This window comes from Camarhynchus parvulus, chromosome 5, assembly GCF_901933205.1.
Source record: "Camarhynchus parvulus chromosome 5, STF_HiC, whole genome shotgun sequence".
NCBI lineage: Eukaryota > Metazoa > Chordata > Aves > Passeriformes > Thraupidae > Camarhynchus > Camarhynchus parvulus.
Window position 1 is genome coordinate 55,117,504 of NC_044575.1, and position 18,175 is coordinate 55,135,678.

Genomic DNA, 18,175 nt, shown 5'->3' on the forward strand with positions numbered 1-18,175 from the left:
TGAGCAGAGATACTGGGTTTCAATTTTATATGTACATGGGGTTTATTTGGATGATTCCACATATTTTTAATTGAAGAGCAGGTGTTCCCTGTAAGCTAAATGGGTATCCACTTACCCTGGTTTTATACAGAGAATACATTAAACTTTGCAGTGTGTGTGTTTGTTTTCATTTCAGCTTTCATTCAGGAAGACTATTACTGATAAAAATCTTTGTTTCAAACAGCACAGAGTAGAAGTGCTCGGCTGCAATTCAATTTGTGAAGTGTTTCTGTTACAGCGTTGTCACTTTTATAGCACTCCAGTGAGGGGCAAGGAGAGGACTTCTCAAAACATGAATTTTGACTTCAGACTTGAGCCTGTAACTACCTTCTTTTCTAAAAGTTCTTTCAAATATAAATGTGGTGATAAAGATTTCTTGAAGCTTGATGCTTTTACCTGTATATTCTTAATTTTGTGGTTGTGCATTGCCAGGTACCAGCCATCAGATCTGTTCAGAAATTGCAGCTCACTCTCTTGGGGAGGGTCACAGAGCAGCCTTCCCTGTCTTGTCTGTTTTTAACAATTTGACATTGACTTGTAATTGCCTGGGAGAGTTTTTGTCTTGCATCTGGCTGGACTTAGGTGTTAGATCAGATCTTAAGAAGGAATTCTTTATTAAGAGGGCAAGTGAAGCACTGGCACAGGTTGCCCAGAGAAGTGGTGATTGCCCTGTCTCTGGAAGTGTTCAAAGCCAGACTGGTCTAGTGGGTGGCATCCCTGCCCATGGCAGGGTGGTGGAACGAGATGACCTTAAAGGTCCCTTCCAACCCAAACCACTCCATGATTCTGTGACTTGTGCCTGACTGACACACAGCTCAGAGGTTTCTGTGCATCTCCAGCCTAGAAATCTGTCATTTCAGCATTTCCACTTTGGTCTGGGATGTTTTTGATTCAGTGCCAATGGGTGGATTGAACTGCTTGTTAGGTTGGTTTCTGGCACTTGGGTGTTGAGATTCTGCATGATGGAGGAGCTCTGGTGGACTTTGCACACCCAGTTTGATGTGTGCTTCTGAAAGGTACAGCCATGGAGGAAGAGGATGCAGGTGTTTTTGAGGACAGAGAGGGGACATCTGTCTTGATACAACTTTCTAGAATATTGGAGTTCTGGTTTGCCTTCCAAAAGGATCATCTGGGCTTGGAGGCGTTCCTAATCAGTGGCAGATGGAAGTCAGTATTGATCCATGGTCATTTGTGTTGGCTTTGGGACAGGAATCCCTGGGGACTGTGTATGCAGGCTGGCAGGGATGTCCTCTGGCTTGATGATCCAAGAAAGGTCAGGAGAGAGAAGTGGTTCAGCCATCCAGCTGGAGGAATTTTGGCATGCTGCTTGGGCCCAGGGATAAATTCTAAATAGCTGCCTTATGCCTATCTGAGAAAAAGTCTTTCCAGATCTGATGTTCCTGTGTTGTGTGGTGGCTGTCAGGGTCTCCAAAGTACAGCTGGGCGGTTCATGCATGGAAGGACTTGTTGTCTTCAGTTCTCCCTTAGAGGCTTATAAACATTAACCACCCAGAGGCTACTGATTTAGAGAAGCGTGCTATAAATTGACACTGCATGTAAACGAGCTGTCGTGCTGTGTTGTGGTGATTAATGTAACTGTAATGGCACGCATTATCTCCTAAAGTTATGATAACCTGGGGAAATCACTTAAAGATAACCTGTTCTGTCTGTTCTCCTCAGGAGGATATCTGCATTTTGGCTCCACATAGCTTATCTTTACTCCTAATGCAAACCAGAAAATTAAAGAGAGCAAACTGCATGCTAGGACCATATTCTAGCTTGCATTGCATTCACTCCTGCATATTAATTTTCTTATGCAAAAAAACCTGCTTTTGAGTTGCCTTGAGACTGGCATTTTTTAATAGGCACTCTCCAGAGATCATACTAATTTTGTCCCAAGCTCAAGATCCAGGTGTCTGTGCTGGGACTTAGCTAATTGTTGCTGAACCTCTCATACTTCTGTCATGCTGGTAAGGCCCTGGCACTAACTGCTTGAGGCTTGCTTTGACTTAATTTGAGTCTTACAGGAATTTGTCTTTGTTTAGCTCTTCATTCTGAAAGTGTGTACTTTCCCTTGCAGGTTTTACTTGTGCCATAATTCAGTATTTGTTCGAGTTTCTAAACAAAACAGCTGATGAGTGATCTGTAGGTACAAGTTTTAATAATACATGTATAGTTAAATTTGCAGAAAATTTTCTTTCTTGTTTCAAATGAAATTTAAAGCAGAGAAGGGGAAAAAAAAGCTGCCTTTGGTTTTCTTAGTTTCTTATTTTGATCCAAATCCTGAGAGAGCTGGGATTTTTGACTGTGAAGCATTACCAAAAAATGCTTGAGTAAGTATTTTAGAATCCCAAATCTTTGGATTCAAGGTACATTTCCCACTTTTTACTTGGGAATCCTTTGGGCTGTCTGTCCTCTCTTGTGTTCTACCGTAGAAACTCTGTCTTGCTAATTGTGATCACTCTCCTTCTCTCCCTGCATTTTCATATCAGGGATAGTAGAAGGAGGAGCTCAGGAATCCTTGAGGAAAGACAAACTCTAACATGTATGTATTCCTGGAATAGTTATTTGACCTCTCAGGAGATTAGAAATGTCTCTTCATGAAGGGGCTCTTGAGAGAAGTGAATGAGCTGGGGAAGAGGCTGGAGAAAGGAGGAAAAGATCTTTTCCTGATGAGTGCTGGCAGTCACTCGGTGCTGTGGGCGCAGGGCAGGAGGAGCTCAGCACCCACCAGCCCGGGCTGCAGGGAGTGCTGAGTCTCTCCAGGCTGAAAGCAGCACTGAGCTTTACAGAGAGGGGCTCCTGTAGAGAGCCTGCAGGACTGGAACTGCAGTGGCACACACCCTCTTGTGGCAGCAAGGGACAAGTCCCAGCACAAACCAGTGTAGCCTCTTGTTTTCTGTGCTCCCTGGTTTGCCTTGCTCGCTCTTTGGTGTTCAGTGAACATCCCTCACTCAGGTGCACCACCTGTGCTTTCGTGCACTTCCCTCTTTCATCTTCCTGTTCTTGCAGTGCCTGAATCTGTTCTGCTTGTCTTGCAAATTCTTAAACTTCACCCTATTTAAATCTGGTTTCATCAGTATTTGGACTGTATTTAAACTGTGGGCTTTAAAGTGCCCTTTCTCACTAAGTTGCCAACATACTGAAAATAGTCCTTACAGGCTAAAACATTTACAGGAGCAAAAAAGCTGGAAAAATAAACAAGGGTGCTGAAGAACATACTAGTTTGGTGTCTTAAATAGCTTAGTTTGTCTGAACTACTGTGAAGGGGTCACGTATAGATTAGGGGATAACATGCTGCTTTTCCCAGCTGTTTGATTAACCAGCTTAGGGCTGGGTCAAATGCGCAGGAGCGGAGCAAGGAAGGCACATCATCACCTTCCAAGTGCAGAGGGGCCCTACAGCATGTTTGCAGTTATCAGATTTGCTGCATAATAAGCTGTACGCTCCATTCAGCACTCTAATTAACCCAGGAAAGCTCTCTGGCTCAGTCTTTGCTGATAGCATGAACCTCACAAAGCCAGGCAGTCTCACCAAAGTACCTCTAAATAAGATTAAGCAAAGAGAGCCAGCCATGAAATAAAATGTAGGCTAAGTGTCGAGCAAATACTCTTATTTGCTTTCATTTAGTACCAAGTTCTGTACTTGGCATGAGGTGTCCAAGCATTTAATGTGTGAGTAGCACTGGCAACTCCTAGCAAGCGCTGACAGATGAGACCTTAATCATTAATGTTTCTCTGTACAGACAAAAATAACCAAATGCTGTATGACAACACTTATAAACACGAGTTGATGGTATTTCCTACAACTCCTAAGCAGTCCTGGCTCCCACTGATGCCCATCAGGATTGGGAATTACATGTTGGTGGAACATGGTGGCAGACTGGCTAATGCTGGGATATCAGAGGAAAGGAGAAAAGCCAAGGCTGGTGGCAGGTTTGTGAAGTGACAGGTCCCTTAGCCTTGTGCTGCTGCTAAAGATCCTTGTCAGACAGCAGGAAAAAGGAACTGTGTTCAACTGATGGAGGATGGAGCAGGTACAGACATACAGGGTCCTGAAATCTATTTCCTGTTTGCAGAATGGATCTCATCCTCCTTTCTTTGCCTTTTCAGGTATCTTGCAATATCTTCAGAACTCTCCCACCTAGTGACAGCAATGAATTTGATCCAGAAGAAGATGAGCCCACCTTGGAGGCATCGTGGCCGCACTTACAGGTTTTTGATTATTTACCTCAGAAGAAATTCTTGTCATTGCTTGGTGTATCTAATAATTTTCTCAGCTTTTTTTTTTAACCTGTGAATCAGAACTAGTCTGTGAGACACTAACATTTGCTAATACTGTTTATGATTCTAATATAGTACCTACAGAGAAGGGAGAGAACTTTGTGATATTTCCAAAATGTTATAGCTTTCTTTCAAAATTATATTGATGATGTCCCTCATATTCCTGTTTTCCTTCACTGATTTAAAAATTATTTTGCTTTCCCAACTGCTTTGATGCACAAGTATTTTTCAACAACTGCAGCAAGAGCATTGTGAGGATGACACTGCTGGCAGTTTTGCTTTATTGAGGGTGGTTAATATTCATAGGAAAGTGCACAGGTGTTGGCAGCTGATCAGAAAAATGAATGAGAAGCTGCATCCCTATCTAAGTCCTCCTTCCTCTCCTCAAGTCAAGGTTTGCTCCCAGGTGTTTGGAGCAGGATTCAAGCTCACTCAGTAGCATCCCTTCCTCTGAATTTCAGTTGTCAAAACAAGGGATTTTGAGACCCCCATGTGGAATAACACTGCATCCTGGTCTGGAGTTATCAGCACAAGAAAATTGTGGGCCTGTTGGAGTGGGTCCAGGGAGGAGGGTGCAAAGATGATCCGAGGGCTGGAGCACCTGTCCCGTGAGCACAGACTGAGAGAGCAGGGGTTGTTCATCCTGCAGAAGAGAAGGCTTCAGGGAAACCCCATTGCAGCCTTCCTGTACTTGAAAAGGAGCTTGTTAAAAAACAAGGGAGTGAATTTTTACTCAGATAGTAAAAAGTCAGATAGTGGTAGGACAAGGAGAGATTCAGATTACGCTTGATTAAGAAGCTCTTGACTTGTGAGGGTGTGAGGGCCTGGCACAGAGGTTGCCAGAGAAGCTGTGGCTGCCCCATCTCTGGGAGTGTTGAAGGCCAGGTTGGATGAGCAGCCTGGTCTTGGGAAAGGTGTCCCTGCTCATGGCAGGGGGGGTGAAATGAGGTGATCTTTAATGTTCTTTCCAACCCAAACCATTCCATTGTTCTGTGATTTTTGAATGAAGAACATAAACTAAACAGGAGAAAACATCCTTGATACTAATGCAGTAAATTCCTCTATAGAAAATATAGATGAAGATCCTGTGTGTGTTAGTCAGGATAATGACTCACACCACTGGTAAATTTACAGGAAGTTAGCTTGAGTAACAGTTTATGGAGTATGGGTGGTTTTGTGAGCAAAGGAGCAGAATTGGTCTCAGCCTGAAATGAGGATTTTATTTTACAGTTGCATGCACAATCCTGTGAGTGGTTTTTTTCACTCTTTTGTGCTCTCTAATTCAGAATCTGTTGAAATGTAGGCTCATCCCTCATTTATATTTAAATTTCACAAAAAATAAGAATCTTCAAAACTTCAAGGCAGCTCTGAGGAGCTGTGCCTGCCTGGAAACAGCACATTCAGTGACACTGGTGCTGTAGTTCAAAAAGTCATTACTTGCATGGAAACGAGGGAATTTCTTATCCAGTGGATGACTTGGCATTGTCAAGAAGAAATTCACTAAAGTATTTGTGAAAAGTCAATGGAATTGATTTCCTGATGATTTAATGTTGGTGTTATGTAAGCTGTCACTTTTCCCACAACTTACTTCTAAACCTCTCTCTTTCTTTGTGATTTCCTATTGCTTCCTTTGAAAAGTCAGAGAACACTGTTAAAAAGTACCAGCAGCAGTTTTGCAGCATATTTCTGTCATGGAAAAATTTAAAATGATTTTAAAATGTAATTTTTAAGCTTCCTTTCTCCTTTCAGTATCAATATTCCTGCTCACTAAAGACAAAAAGGAGGAAGTTTTCAATGGCTGCTCTTTATGAAAAGGTTCTGCAAAGAGAATGGCTGGCTGGTAGCTCATTATCAGTGACAGATCAGAGTTGCTGTCTTACGAGGCCACAGCAGTCTCTGTTTCACTTCACTTCCTTGTTCCCTGGTTTTTATACTCTTCTTTTTCTCCACTAAATGAAAAGTCTTGCATGTCCCACTGAAGAGTTTAGGTAGAGATGGAATTGCATGAAAATAAGCAGATTTTCTCCAGCCCTGAGGCTAATCTTTACAGTAAGTTAGGAACTTCTGAATAAATTCTGGTTTGTATTCTTCTTCTGTGTTTCAAGTTGTACTAGAACACTACTCTAAGCAGTTTCTAATTTAATTTAAATATTTCCAACTGTTTCACCAACCCCTTCAGAATTGTAATGTCTGTATTTGATGTGACTTCAGCAGTTCAGAGGGCAGTTTAAATGTGCTTCCCAATTACTCTGGGAAGCTTTACAAGATGATAACAAGCATTACAAGATGGCAGTGCCTGTTCTTGGTGATAAAATGTCTTTGACTGGAGTTAAATAAGCAAAGGCAGCTTAAAAAGCTCATGTAATTAATTTTAACTAAAAGGTGGCAATTTGATAAAGGAGAAAAATATTTTCCATTTTTTTAACCCTTTGTACTGGGGAACAATAAGCATTTAATCTTCTAACAAAATAATTTAGGGAAATACTAAAAATATAAAGAGTAATCAAGTCATAAACTAAACCCATGTTTTGTTTATTTTTTCTTTTGCAGCTTGTATATGAGTTTTTCATACGATTTTTGGAAAGCCAAGAATTTCAGCCCAGCATTGCCAAAAAGTACATAGATCAGAAATTTGTATTGCAGGTAAGGTGGTGTGTTTTCTTTAGGGCTTAGTGTCACTTTTGGGAAGAAAAAAAAATCCTTTAAAAAGATTTAGTTTAGAAGTTGAAAGTGTAACTTCATTTGAAACAGAAAAAGGCTAAACCAGCATCTACAATGGAAGCTTTCAATCTATGGAGGTAATGGAAAAAGGTGTGTGTGTTTATATGTCAGTCTCTGTTACTATAGATACACAGAATAGATGGTTTGGATCCAGTTTCAATACCTCAGTCAAAATATTTGACTTACTGGTTTTGAGACAGAGCTGAAACAGTAACTGTTAAAAAATGAAAAGTTTCCCAAGTAGTCTCAAAATGCTGCTCTCTCTATCTAGAGAGACTACTTAAACACCAGTTTTAATGTGTCTTAGTATTGTTTGTACATTTGTTTTCTGGGATAAGCCAGGATACATTTTTTGTCTTCAGGTTTGAGAACAGGCCTGTCTTGGGTTTTGTCTTCCCTTTGTGAGTTTTTGTGTAACTGCAAAGTCAAAAAGAACTTTGTGCTTGATGCTGTCTGTAGCTTGCTTTTGAAAATCAGGGAAATTTAGAAAGATTATTTAGATAGAAAATGGAGTTTCCTTGCAGACTGACACTTGAATGAAAAAGCAACTTGGAGTTGGCAGGAGAGACTCAGCATTTCTGAAGACCTTATCACTCATGGAGCTTTTATTTTTCCCTGTGCTGCTCAGGCAATAAAAGTTGTGCTTTTACTGTTCATCTGTATTGTTTGGATGAAGAATACCTGAAAAATGTAGTGGACAGAGCAATTTCTGTCCTTACATTCAAAGTTTCAAAGAAGATAATTCAGTTTCCTTCTCGATACCACAAGACCTTCTTCATCCTACAAAAGCAATAGGATATACTTAAATTTTTACTTTATCCTTCTCCTAAACACAAGAGCATTTTTCATTTGGATCAAACCTCTGGTGGTTTCCTTTTTGTTCATCTCAGTACTGATTTGACAAGGAGGTACACCAATGTGTTCATCCAGTACCTGGTGGAGATAAAAGAATATGCATGACAAATCACTCCTGACTGGTTTTTCCAGGCTGGTTTTGGTTTGATTAGGTAGAGCAGGATTGCATTAGGATGAATACATGTGCTCTCCTTCAAAATCTAGTAAAAATGATTGTTAGATGCTCCTGTTCTGTGCTGCTGAATTTGGTCATAACTGGCAACATCCTGCTCAACCTTTTTAAGACATTCAGAACTGTCAGTTTGGCACAGGAGAATGGGTCTAAACCAAGGATTTAATTTTTTTTTTAAATCTTGCTTGTTTTCGTTAAATCTACTAAATGGAGGAATATTATCTACTGAAAGTGGGAAATAGGAGATTTTAAAACCTACATATCAGAAAACATGATATGACAATTAAGAGGTCAAAAGAGTTCTAAGGATTTCTATGTTCTTGCCATGGGGTTTGGTGATGCCCATTTTTATATTGCTGTGCACAGGGTCAATTTAAAATCCACATTCTTCTATAAAAAGTTCTATTCAGACATATATATACACACATATACAAACTACATATAAGTAGTTATATTTCCATGTGTGTAAATACTTTGTGGTGAGCTCTAGGAAACTGGGGTGTCCTTCCACTTCCTGTTGTGTTTGTTGTGTGTCAGGAGTAACTCCTGAGTACCTGCAGATCCCTTACACAGGAAAGCAATTTGAGACTTAAGAACATGAAGCATTTTGGTGTCTTGTGACACTGACAATACAAGTGGGACTTTTGGAGTATTTGGAATCAACTTTTTCTCAATTTTTTTTTTTAATTTTAATGAAGTGTTTCTTGGCAGTAAGGATGCCTATATGAAAAAAAATTTAAAAGGTTAGGCTTTTAATGGACTTTTTCCTCAAACTTTTTGCTTGTTTACTTGCTTTTTGCTTTCTTTTATTAAGTATAGCTGTGTTTCTGGCTTTCAGCTGTATGTTTTAATAAAATACTGTATTTACCAGTGTAGCTGTTCATTTCTAAAGCCTGCTTATGTACAGTTTGAAATGGTTGGCAGTGGTTGCTAAGAGACATACTATTCAAATATATCCACAAGTCTCTGTTATGTAGGTTGCTATTTTGGAAAATTTAATTTCCCTTTTCTATGTATGTTTAGAATAGTCAAAATAAATTATGGAAGTCTTGCTGCTAATTCATAAAAATAAGACTTTATTGTTGAAACCTGAAAACAAATTGGACATAGCAAAATAATAGTCTTATTATTATTATTTTTTTAATGAGAGACTTAGTTTAGCAATGTTTCCAGAGAGGATCTGCATAAGAGAACTGGAAATATAAATGCTTTTCAATCCAGTAAGAAAACAAAAAACATAAGTGCTTCCAGCTGTTTGCTGTCTTAGGCTGAGATGTGCTATTTGGGGAAGGATGAGGTGACTATTTATTTATTTAAATCCAGAACTAATTGAGGAGAGCAATGTGTTTATAACCTCTGGAGGGCAGCTGACAAACCTCATACTTCCCTCATGAAATCCCCACCAGAGATTCTTACTGCAAGGAGGATACAGTGAGGTCTCACTGCAAGCTGCAGAAATGTTCCAAACAATGAGGAAGAATATGTACATCAGTCCTAGACCTGGATGTTGGAAAGCAAAACCCCAGACAGCCTAACAACTTTTAATGATATTTTTTTCCTATCTTTTTTCGCCTTCTCAAAGATATATAGTAGTTTAACAGAGATCAGGTGTATTCATACACTGACATATCTACTTGCAATAGGTATTTATAATTGATCTGTTTGTGAATCTAAGATAATTTTGTTTTCTGCCACTCCTGTAATGATTTTCTGACAGCATCTTACCCATTTGTAAGACCTGTTTGACAATCTCTCTATTTCTCTTGCAAGACGGGTACTGGTTCACAGTTACTTTTTTTCATGCAAGACAGATACTGGTTGCCTATGATTACTAAAAATTACCTACAATTCCCTGGTTTCTGCACATTTGTGGCAGTTGGTTGTGCTTTTTGCTTTAAAGTTTACCTCTGAATTTATTCCAAACATCCACCAGAATAGCCAGTGTTGTGGTGTCACAAAAAAAATGAAGAGGGTGGCTAAGGGAAATCTCATGCTGTTGTGGCAGAGGGTTCAAGGGGAATAAAACAAAGACCTGCAGGTGACATTCCTGCTGCTCATTTCATGCAGCTTCAAGTGCCAGTGTTTGGGATATGTTTTGTATAATACCAGACACTAAAACACCTTCTGAATCTCACATAACCATTTAAGAGCTACTTAGTAAATGTGGGTTTTCTATTATTTTTTTTCCTTTATTCATTGTTTTGTTTTGTTTTTTAATTGGCATTGATAATGAAATCACCATTTTGTTCATTCCCTCTGATGCTTTTGATTTGTGGCAATTGGTGGAGATCCCATAGCAGCAGATCCAGTGCTGGCATGGACTTCCCTGTTGAGTCTTTCCACAGCATGAGGGCCATGCAATCACTAGGAAGGCTTAAGAGCTCATCATATGAATTACAAACAATTAGAAAAATGTGACCTTGACACAACCTTGTGAGAACAAAGTGTTAGAGCAAAGGAGGATCTTCTGGTTCTGCAGAGTCAGGGAATGGTGGATGGTAAAAGGCAAACTGTCTTATCTTATTTATTTTTGGGGAGAAGAAAGGCAGCATTTTGGAGCAAGTTAATCACAAATTTATTATTCTGAGTTTTATGATGCTATACTGAGGTTCCAGCAGATTTTTTTAATACTGGATATCTACTCCAGGGGTACATGCATGTCACATTCTTTGACTCATGTGTTTTCATGAATTCAGTTTCATACAGAAGTCTGTGCGTCCTGCTTGTCAAATGTCTCCTGTTTCAGTTCTCTTTTTCCTTTAAACACAGCTGTTGGAGCTGTTTGACAGCGAAGACCCTCGGGAACGAGACTACCTAAAAACAGTCTTGCACAGAATTTATGGCAAGTTCCTGGGCCTTAGAGCATTTATCCGAAAACAGATTAATAATATTTTTCTACGGTAAGTTGTGGAAGAAGGGGCTTTTCACTTAGGAACCCTTTAGGAAACTGATATATTGCTTATATTTAACTTTTCTTTTTTTAGATTTGTTTATGAAACTGAACACTTCAATGGCGTAGCTGAACTGTTGGAAATTTTAGGAAGGTAAAGGAGTCTTTATTTATTATCTAACTCAGACTTCCCTTTGGACACGTCAGGATAGTGTCAGATTCGGAAAAAGTATTATGATAATCCTTGACTCTGCAAACAGATGTGTGCACATGCTCATCTTTAAGCCCATGTGCAGATCTCTGTCACATCTTTGCCAAGAATATAGAACTACAAGTTACAGCCAAAGTGTTGGGTTGATTTTACGTGTGTGAGTCCATTAAACACTGCACGCTTCGTCCTTACATGCTGGAGGATTATTTTCTTCTGAGCACACTTAGCAGAGGGAATGTTTTGAGTGAGTCTACTTTTGGTAGGTTAATTACTCAAGACCACCTTGCTCAGATGAATTTACAGACCACATAGACAAGGTCTTCTCTGTTTGGCAGCAGGTTTGTGCAGCTGTTTTGTGATTATTCCTAATGGGAGCTGGATTGCTACCTGGATATGTAGTGCCCTGCTAATATAAAGCAGGACCAAAGTCAGCAGCTGTTTACAAGTGCTGTTTGTAAACAGCTGCTGACTGCTAAATATATTTTAATCTAGAAAGTGCTTGTTCAGATCTCAGTAATGCTCTCTGTGATGATGACACTAACAAATATTTCTTTTCTAATTTCCAGTATTATCAATGGTTTTGCTTTACCTCTCAAGGCAGAGCATAAACAGTTTCTGGTGAAGGTGCTGATCCCTTTACACACAGTCAGGAGTTTATCACTCTTCCATGCACAGGTAGAAATTATGAAATATTTTCTGTTCAGTAAGAATTATATGTATATTTTTAAAGGTTGTTTTGTAAATTTAATTACATGAACATAAAAATGGAGGGAAAATTCTAAATCTGGAAAAAAATTACAATTGATTTTTTCCAAATTAATGCAGTATCCTTTGTATGATAAATATCTAGCTTCTGTTCTGATTAGGTAATTAAAAGCATAACAGACATCTGTAATAATTTGGAAATTTTATTTAGTAGTTAAGCTCTCTCTCTAGGTTTTCCTCTCTGCTCTATCCTCATTCTCACAAGTTTGCCTTTCCCATTCTTTCTCCCAAGAGGATGTTTGGATTTCCTTAGTCTTGTCCTGTCAAGGCTCTTCTGCACCCTGGCAACCTTCTGAATACTGATACCCACATTTTTTCCATTTAATATTCTCCCTCACAGATTCCTTAATACTGCACTTTATGCTCTCATACATCTTTTTATACCTTCAGCTTTCATGATGTAATTTTTTCTCTGATAACTGCTACCTGGTGCCTTTCTCTCTGATTTTCAGATAGTGAAAATTTGCAGTATTTCTTATGGTGATAAAGCTCTGCCTTCTAAGTATGTTATTCCAGGTTTTAGCTGTGTCGACTCATCTTGCAAGAATTCTCATGATTTTGCTGTATAAAATTAGTAAAAAGTTGCACTTTAAGAGAATAGCAGAAGCTTCAAAACATTGCTTGTATGACTGTATTTAGAATTCCAAGTTGTTCTGATTTTTATGTGCTCCTTTGTCATTCTAATTGTTCTTGTATAGAACAATTGTTTCTTATAAACTTGTTTCTTATGAAAACTGAACTTTGAATGGATTTGTACAGTGCAAACTCTGCCTCTCAATCTAAAATTGGATGTAGTTTGAGAGAGCTGAATAGCATCTTGCCTTAAGTTTTTATTTTTAAAAAAGTTGGAGTTTTGTGGTTTCTTTATAGAAATGTTCTAATTTTGTTTTTGTAAATTCTTACCTCTTCACAGCTGGCGTATTGCATAGTACAGTTTCTGGAGAAGGACCCCTCACTCACAGAACCAGTAAATATTTCTTTCATGTTTTTTTTTCCACTATGAATGATTTACCCTGTAGAGAGAAAAGTAAAATATCTAACTTCTTTTTCCTTCTAATTTAGGTCATTAGAGGTTTAATGAAATTCTGGCCAAAAACCTGCAGTCAGAAAGAGGTAAGTGATATGCTAGTATTACAAAGAAAAAGAAAGAGTTATTTTGCTCTAAAACATAATAAGCAGGGATCTTTAATTCATGGTTGATAGCACATGCTGTGGTGAATCTTGATATTTTTTCTTGTAGATGATTTTTCAATACTTTAATTCTAGTTTTTTGAACAGTTTTGACTGTGCAAAGTTTGATAAGTCTGGTTCCTATTCACAAAATAGTTCCTGGTTCTGCTGCAGAGAATATTTTAGAAAGGAGAAAATAAACATAGTTAAGGATAGGTTGGAAAACTCTGTTAGATTTGGAATTGTTAATATATGAAGACAGTATTTTTCCAGTGAGGATGAAAGATACTTTATGTGGTGTTTACCTACTAGACATGTAAAAGATGCAGTTAAACATGTGCATTTTTGTTTCAGATGCAAATCAGAGTCTCCCTAGTGAGGTTTTGTGAAACAGCAAAACTGTTATTTTCAATGTTTCTCTCAAATTAGGAGAATCTCCTTAATTACTGAAGTTTAAGCCTTTGTTCAGATCTTTGTATGAGACAAGGTTTTCAGCATGGATGTTTATACAGGTGCAATTCTGAATTTCATTCAAAATATTTTAAATGCAGCACTTGAAGAAGTAACTTGTCCTTGTTTAAAGGACAAAAGCTGCCGGTGGTAGAACTGATGACATTTTTTGCGAGAGGGTCTCACTGAACTGAGTGAGGTTTCCATTTCTTCCTGAAGCACTAGAATTTGGAGGTTATCAGCATTCTGCAGAACAAGATGATTTGGAGGTTTTATATTCAATGCTTTCTTTTTTGTCTTTAGGTCATGTTCCTAGGAGAGCTGGAGGAAATCTTGGATGTAATTGAACCATCACAATTTGTCAAAATCCAGGAACCCTTGTTTAAACAAATTGCCAAGTGTGTCTCTAGCCCTCATTTTCAGGTCAGTGGTAAAGGTTATTGTTTATATAGGAATGTATAGTCTCAGTTTCAAACATAACTCCTCCCAAATGTAAATATTATTCTATGTTATGTTTTTAAGTACTTGTCCTCTGTGGAAGAGGATTATGTTGGGCTGGAAGGTTAGGTCTGAGCTCCATTAATAACTTGTTGGAGTTGTTTGGGCTTACAGCACAGAGCTTCTCCTTCTGAGCCCCTCACAAATCCTTAACCTGTGTCCAAGCAGGCTTTGAACTCCTCTCACTGTGGTGGCAGGTGCTGGCCCTATACACCCTGGAGGATGGATTTGCTCCCTGGTTTTGGTGCAGTTCCTGTTTTCTGACTTAATTCCTTCTAACTGTGTACCCACGTGTCTGGTTAGAGGTGACACAAACTGTAACCTGTTTTAATCACATTGTATAATGGGAGGAAGGGGAATGCATGGGATGTAAATGGATATGTGAAGAGGATATAGAGTTCATGGCCTGTGGTGTCTCCATATTAAGTTTGGTGATCTGTCCTGGCACAAAGACAGGTGTGGCTTTTCAGCTCTTCCTTGGACTACACGTTTTTTTTAATCATAATTCAGATCAGCATCCTCCTTCCTACCCCCAGCTCCTCTCCAGGGTAATTACTGTCCTTGGTACCTTCCCCACACTTAAGATTTCTCCTCCCTTATCCAGCCCAGCTGTGGGGCCTTTCCCTGTCTCCTTCCTCTGTTATCCCAGCGCTGCTGGTTTTTTTGCAACTGCACTCTTCCTGATTTTGAGGGAAAGGGTGATGGGAAGTCTGTCTGCTCTTCCTTCCCCTCCTCAACTGATGCTGTGTCTGCACCCTGTCTTCAGTGAGCAATAACACATTGCTCAGGAAACAGAGAGTGGGTGCTGTGGGCTCAGAACTACAGGATAGAAATTAATTGCATTAATGCATGTTATGCTACTGATTAGAGTAGTTTAATTCCAAAACTAATAAACTCTGTTAGCTCATCTTCGTGGATTTTCTCTGTGATTGGTTTTTTTATCAGAAAATCACAAAATTACAGATATCTGAATTCCTGTTCCTATTTTATTTCTTTGACTCAAAGGTGGCTGAAAGAGCGCTGTATTATTGGAATAATGAATACATCATGAGTTTGATAGAGGAGAACTCAAACGTTATACTTCCCATCATGTTTTCCAGCCTTTACAGGATTTCTAAAGAGCACTGGAATCCGTAAGTTTGTGCATTTACACTTTATCTCTTACCATTTGACATCCCACTGATAAATTCAGGGAATGTCTGCTGCACAACATCTGAATGGGAGGGATGCAGACTCAAAGCTGCTCTGAGCAAGTGCAGCTCTGTTAATGACAATATATATTAGTCTGCACTTGAGCTTGTCTCAGTGTTTTTAATTAACTGGTATGTGTACAAAAATCACTACTTTGTAGGATAAAAATAGGCCTTCTCACAAGCTGGAAAAAAGAAGAAATTAAATGTTACATTGTTATTGAAGGAAAAATGTTGCTCATCAAGTGTTTCTCCTACGCAGTTTTTTATAAACGGGTTGGCTCTTAAACCTGATTCTAAATTGTCTAGAAGAATATCAGTTGGCATTAATAAAGCTTTGTGACTGTGTCATCAACTGATACCTCTGTGAGACTTTTGGTGTTGGCATTTTTTTAAACATCCATGAAACAGACAGTATGTTCTTAGGTTGGGTTGTTTTTTCTAAACTTATTTAAATACAGCTGTTCTGTATGACAATAATTAAGCAGTTACTTAGCATTGATATTGTGATAATTAGGCAATTTTATTTTAAACTGAATGGCCTAGTAAAAAGTGTTTTTATGAAAAATTCTATTGCAGTAAGATGACATATATCCTTTATTTTAGTTGGAAAGTTTTTCTAAGTCAAGATGATTAGCATTTAGTAAAGACGGTATTTTTAATGAGCTGTGCTATGTTCAGGTCCCAGTTGCTTTGAGACCTTACTGTAAAATGTTTCATCTTTTCAAACATTGGTCTTTTTGTCCTGTACCTTGTCAAACTCTCAGGGTTGTGTGCTTACATGACAAATCTAATACTGCTGGAAAGCCTCTGTAACTTAACACTGGTCACAAAAAGACATTTTCCAGTACCAGTCTCCAACCTTATTAATTAATACTGTGCACTGAGATGCTTCTGGTAATGAGAATATTCCAGTATCCCAATTCACAACGTTTTCATACCCATAGTAATTTTGTTACACGAGCCAGGTAAAGACACATCTAAAATAAAGGAGCTATTTAAAGAATTCTTATATTTATAAGAAAATTTTTCATGTAGGCGACAAAAATGAAAGTTTATTTAAAGAGATGAGAGAGACAGGGGTGCGTGGGAAATGGCACATAGTTTGTGTGTCCTGTAAGGATTAGCTCCAAAGGTTCCTGGCACTTGTACTGTTGATTCACTGCCTCCTGGCTGAAGAGCTGCTTCTTAAGCAGCCCTGGGTCTGAATATGACAGCCAGAGTAGTGGATCAGGAACTGTGAAAGGGAAAATGAATATGAACTACATGAGCACAAGGAAATCACTCTTGAAATACAGCTTTGTATTTTGCATAGATGCACTGAATATTCAGCTTCACAGAAGAGTCATAAGGAAATATGAATCACTTTCATTTTGTGTATGAATTCTATTCCTTCTGCCAGCATTGATGATTTGAATCTCTGAAGTTGCATTCAGAATTGCTCCACAGCATGAGGGAAGAGACTAGTTATATGTAATAGCTTTCTGTTGTTGCCTTTCACCCTAGAGTTTTGGCCTGCTCCATTTCAGTAGTCAGTAGGGACATGAAAGCTGATTCTCACCTTTAAGTATGTTAATCCAAAGTCGTTTCAGTGAAATCGAAGAATTTACATAACCTACTTGCAGGAACAGAATTGGTCACAGAAAGGCTGGGAAGAGAAGACACTTTTTATTTCACGTTTGATTTCACCTGAAACTAATGGATTCTCTTCTTTCTTCTTTTTCCATGTTTCACAGGGCTATTGTGGCTTTAGTCTACAATGTGTTGAAGGCATTTATGGAAATGAACAGCACCATGTTTGACGAGCTGACAGCCACTTACAAGTCAGATCGTCAGCGGTAACTTTTTAAAGCTTTTTTTTTGTCAGCTGTGCACATGGCCTGCAGTTTAGTTCTCCCCTTACACTCAGGTGCAGTTGCAGAATCTCAGGCATAATAGACACTGCCCCATTTTTGCCCTTGCCTGCTCATTGGGCTTCTCATTGCAGGATGTGAGATTGTGTGCAGGTTGTTCTTTAGGCTTTATTAAATACAGTATCCATTGCATGGCTTGGGAATCACATTCCTCATGCAATTCCTTTTTGACTCCACATTCCAAAGCACTTAGGTCTATAAAGATCTTCAATGATAGAAGGAAAACAAGGGTTGAAAGGTAACTGAAAGTTAACACTTTGCTTAAAGACTTAAAAAAAAAAAGTTACCCTGAGGTTTGGAAAGAGACATGGGGGAAAACCCTTAAGATTTGATTTTCCAAGCTGCTGTTTGTTGGCTGGATGTGATCTTAAAGCAAAGAGCCATCTCTTAGCCTTTTTGTTTCTTATTCAGAGGTCGTGCTGTATCTGAGTCTTTCAGCATGCAGGATCCATTAAATACACCACTCATAGAGGCATTAGTTCAACTCCAGTGGCTTCCTGTCTTTTCTCCCATTTTCCCTAATCTTTATTTCTCCATTACAGTGCAGCATCTTTTCTCAAAAGTTTCACCTTAGGCAAAGATTAGGTGAAAAAATGAGCAAATTTCAGGAACTTTGAACAGGTTACAGCTTTATTTAAGCCATACTTTGACTGTGACTCAGGGTTTCCCCAAGCAATGCAGAGGGCACTGTGAGTCAACAGAGGTTTTTAGGGTAGTCCAACCTTGAAAGTCTCTTGGCTGTTGTAGTTTTTTGGCTTGTGTGGCTGGAGTCACTGGCCTTTTGTTGCTCTTTGTTTTATACCCCAAAATATCTGCACATAACAGGCTAGTTCATTAATATGGTATTTTACTTGTAGAGACTTATTTAGAGATATATTTGAACTAAGAAGCCAGATACTCTTGATATGTATTGATACATAAGTGCCAATCACGTGCAGTTGAGACAAACTCTGTGGTTTCCTGGCAAAAAGGCAGAGAGTTTTAGGACTGATCATCTAGTCCAGATGTTCACTGAGGC

The 18,175-nt window shown here is 38.8% G+C and overlaps 1 protein-coding gene across 2 annotated transcripts in view; it reads left to right on the plus strand.

Moving 5' to 3' along the window:
- PPP2R5E (protein phosphatase 2 regulatory subunit B'epsilon) overlaps positions 1–18,175 on the plus strand; it is a 69,910-nt gene that overhangs the window by 48,812 nt on the left and 2,923 nt on the right. For both annotated transcript variants that reach the window (XM_030948569.1, XM_030948570.1), the window contains exons 4-13: positions 4,152–4,253; positions 6,873–6,965; positions 10,840–10,970; positions 11,055–11,114; positions 11,738–11,846; positions 12,850–12,903; positions 12,999–13,049; positions 13,860–13,979; positions 15,060–15,187; positions 16,981–17,082. In XM_030948569.1, the coding sequence (XP_030804429.1) occupies positions 4,152–4,253; positions 6,873–6,965; positions 10,840–10,970; positions 11,055–11,114; positions 11,738–11,846; positions 12,850–12,903; positions 12,999–13,049; positions 13,860–13,979; positions 15,060–15,187; positions 16,981–17,082 (950 nt within the window). The remainder of the gene's footprint in view (positions 1–4,151; positions 4,254–6,872; positions 6,966–10,839; positions 10,971–11,054; positions 11,115–11,737; positions 11,847–12,849; positions 12,904–12,998; positions 13,050–13,859; positions 13,980–15,059; positions 15,188–16,980; positions 17,083–18,175) is intronic.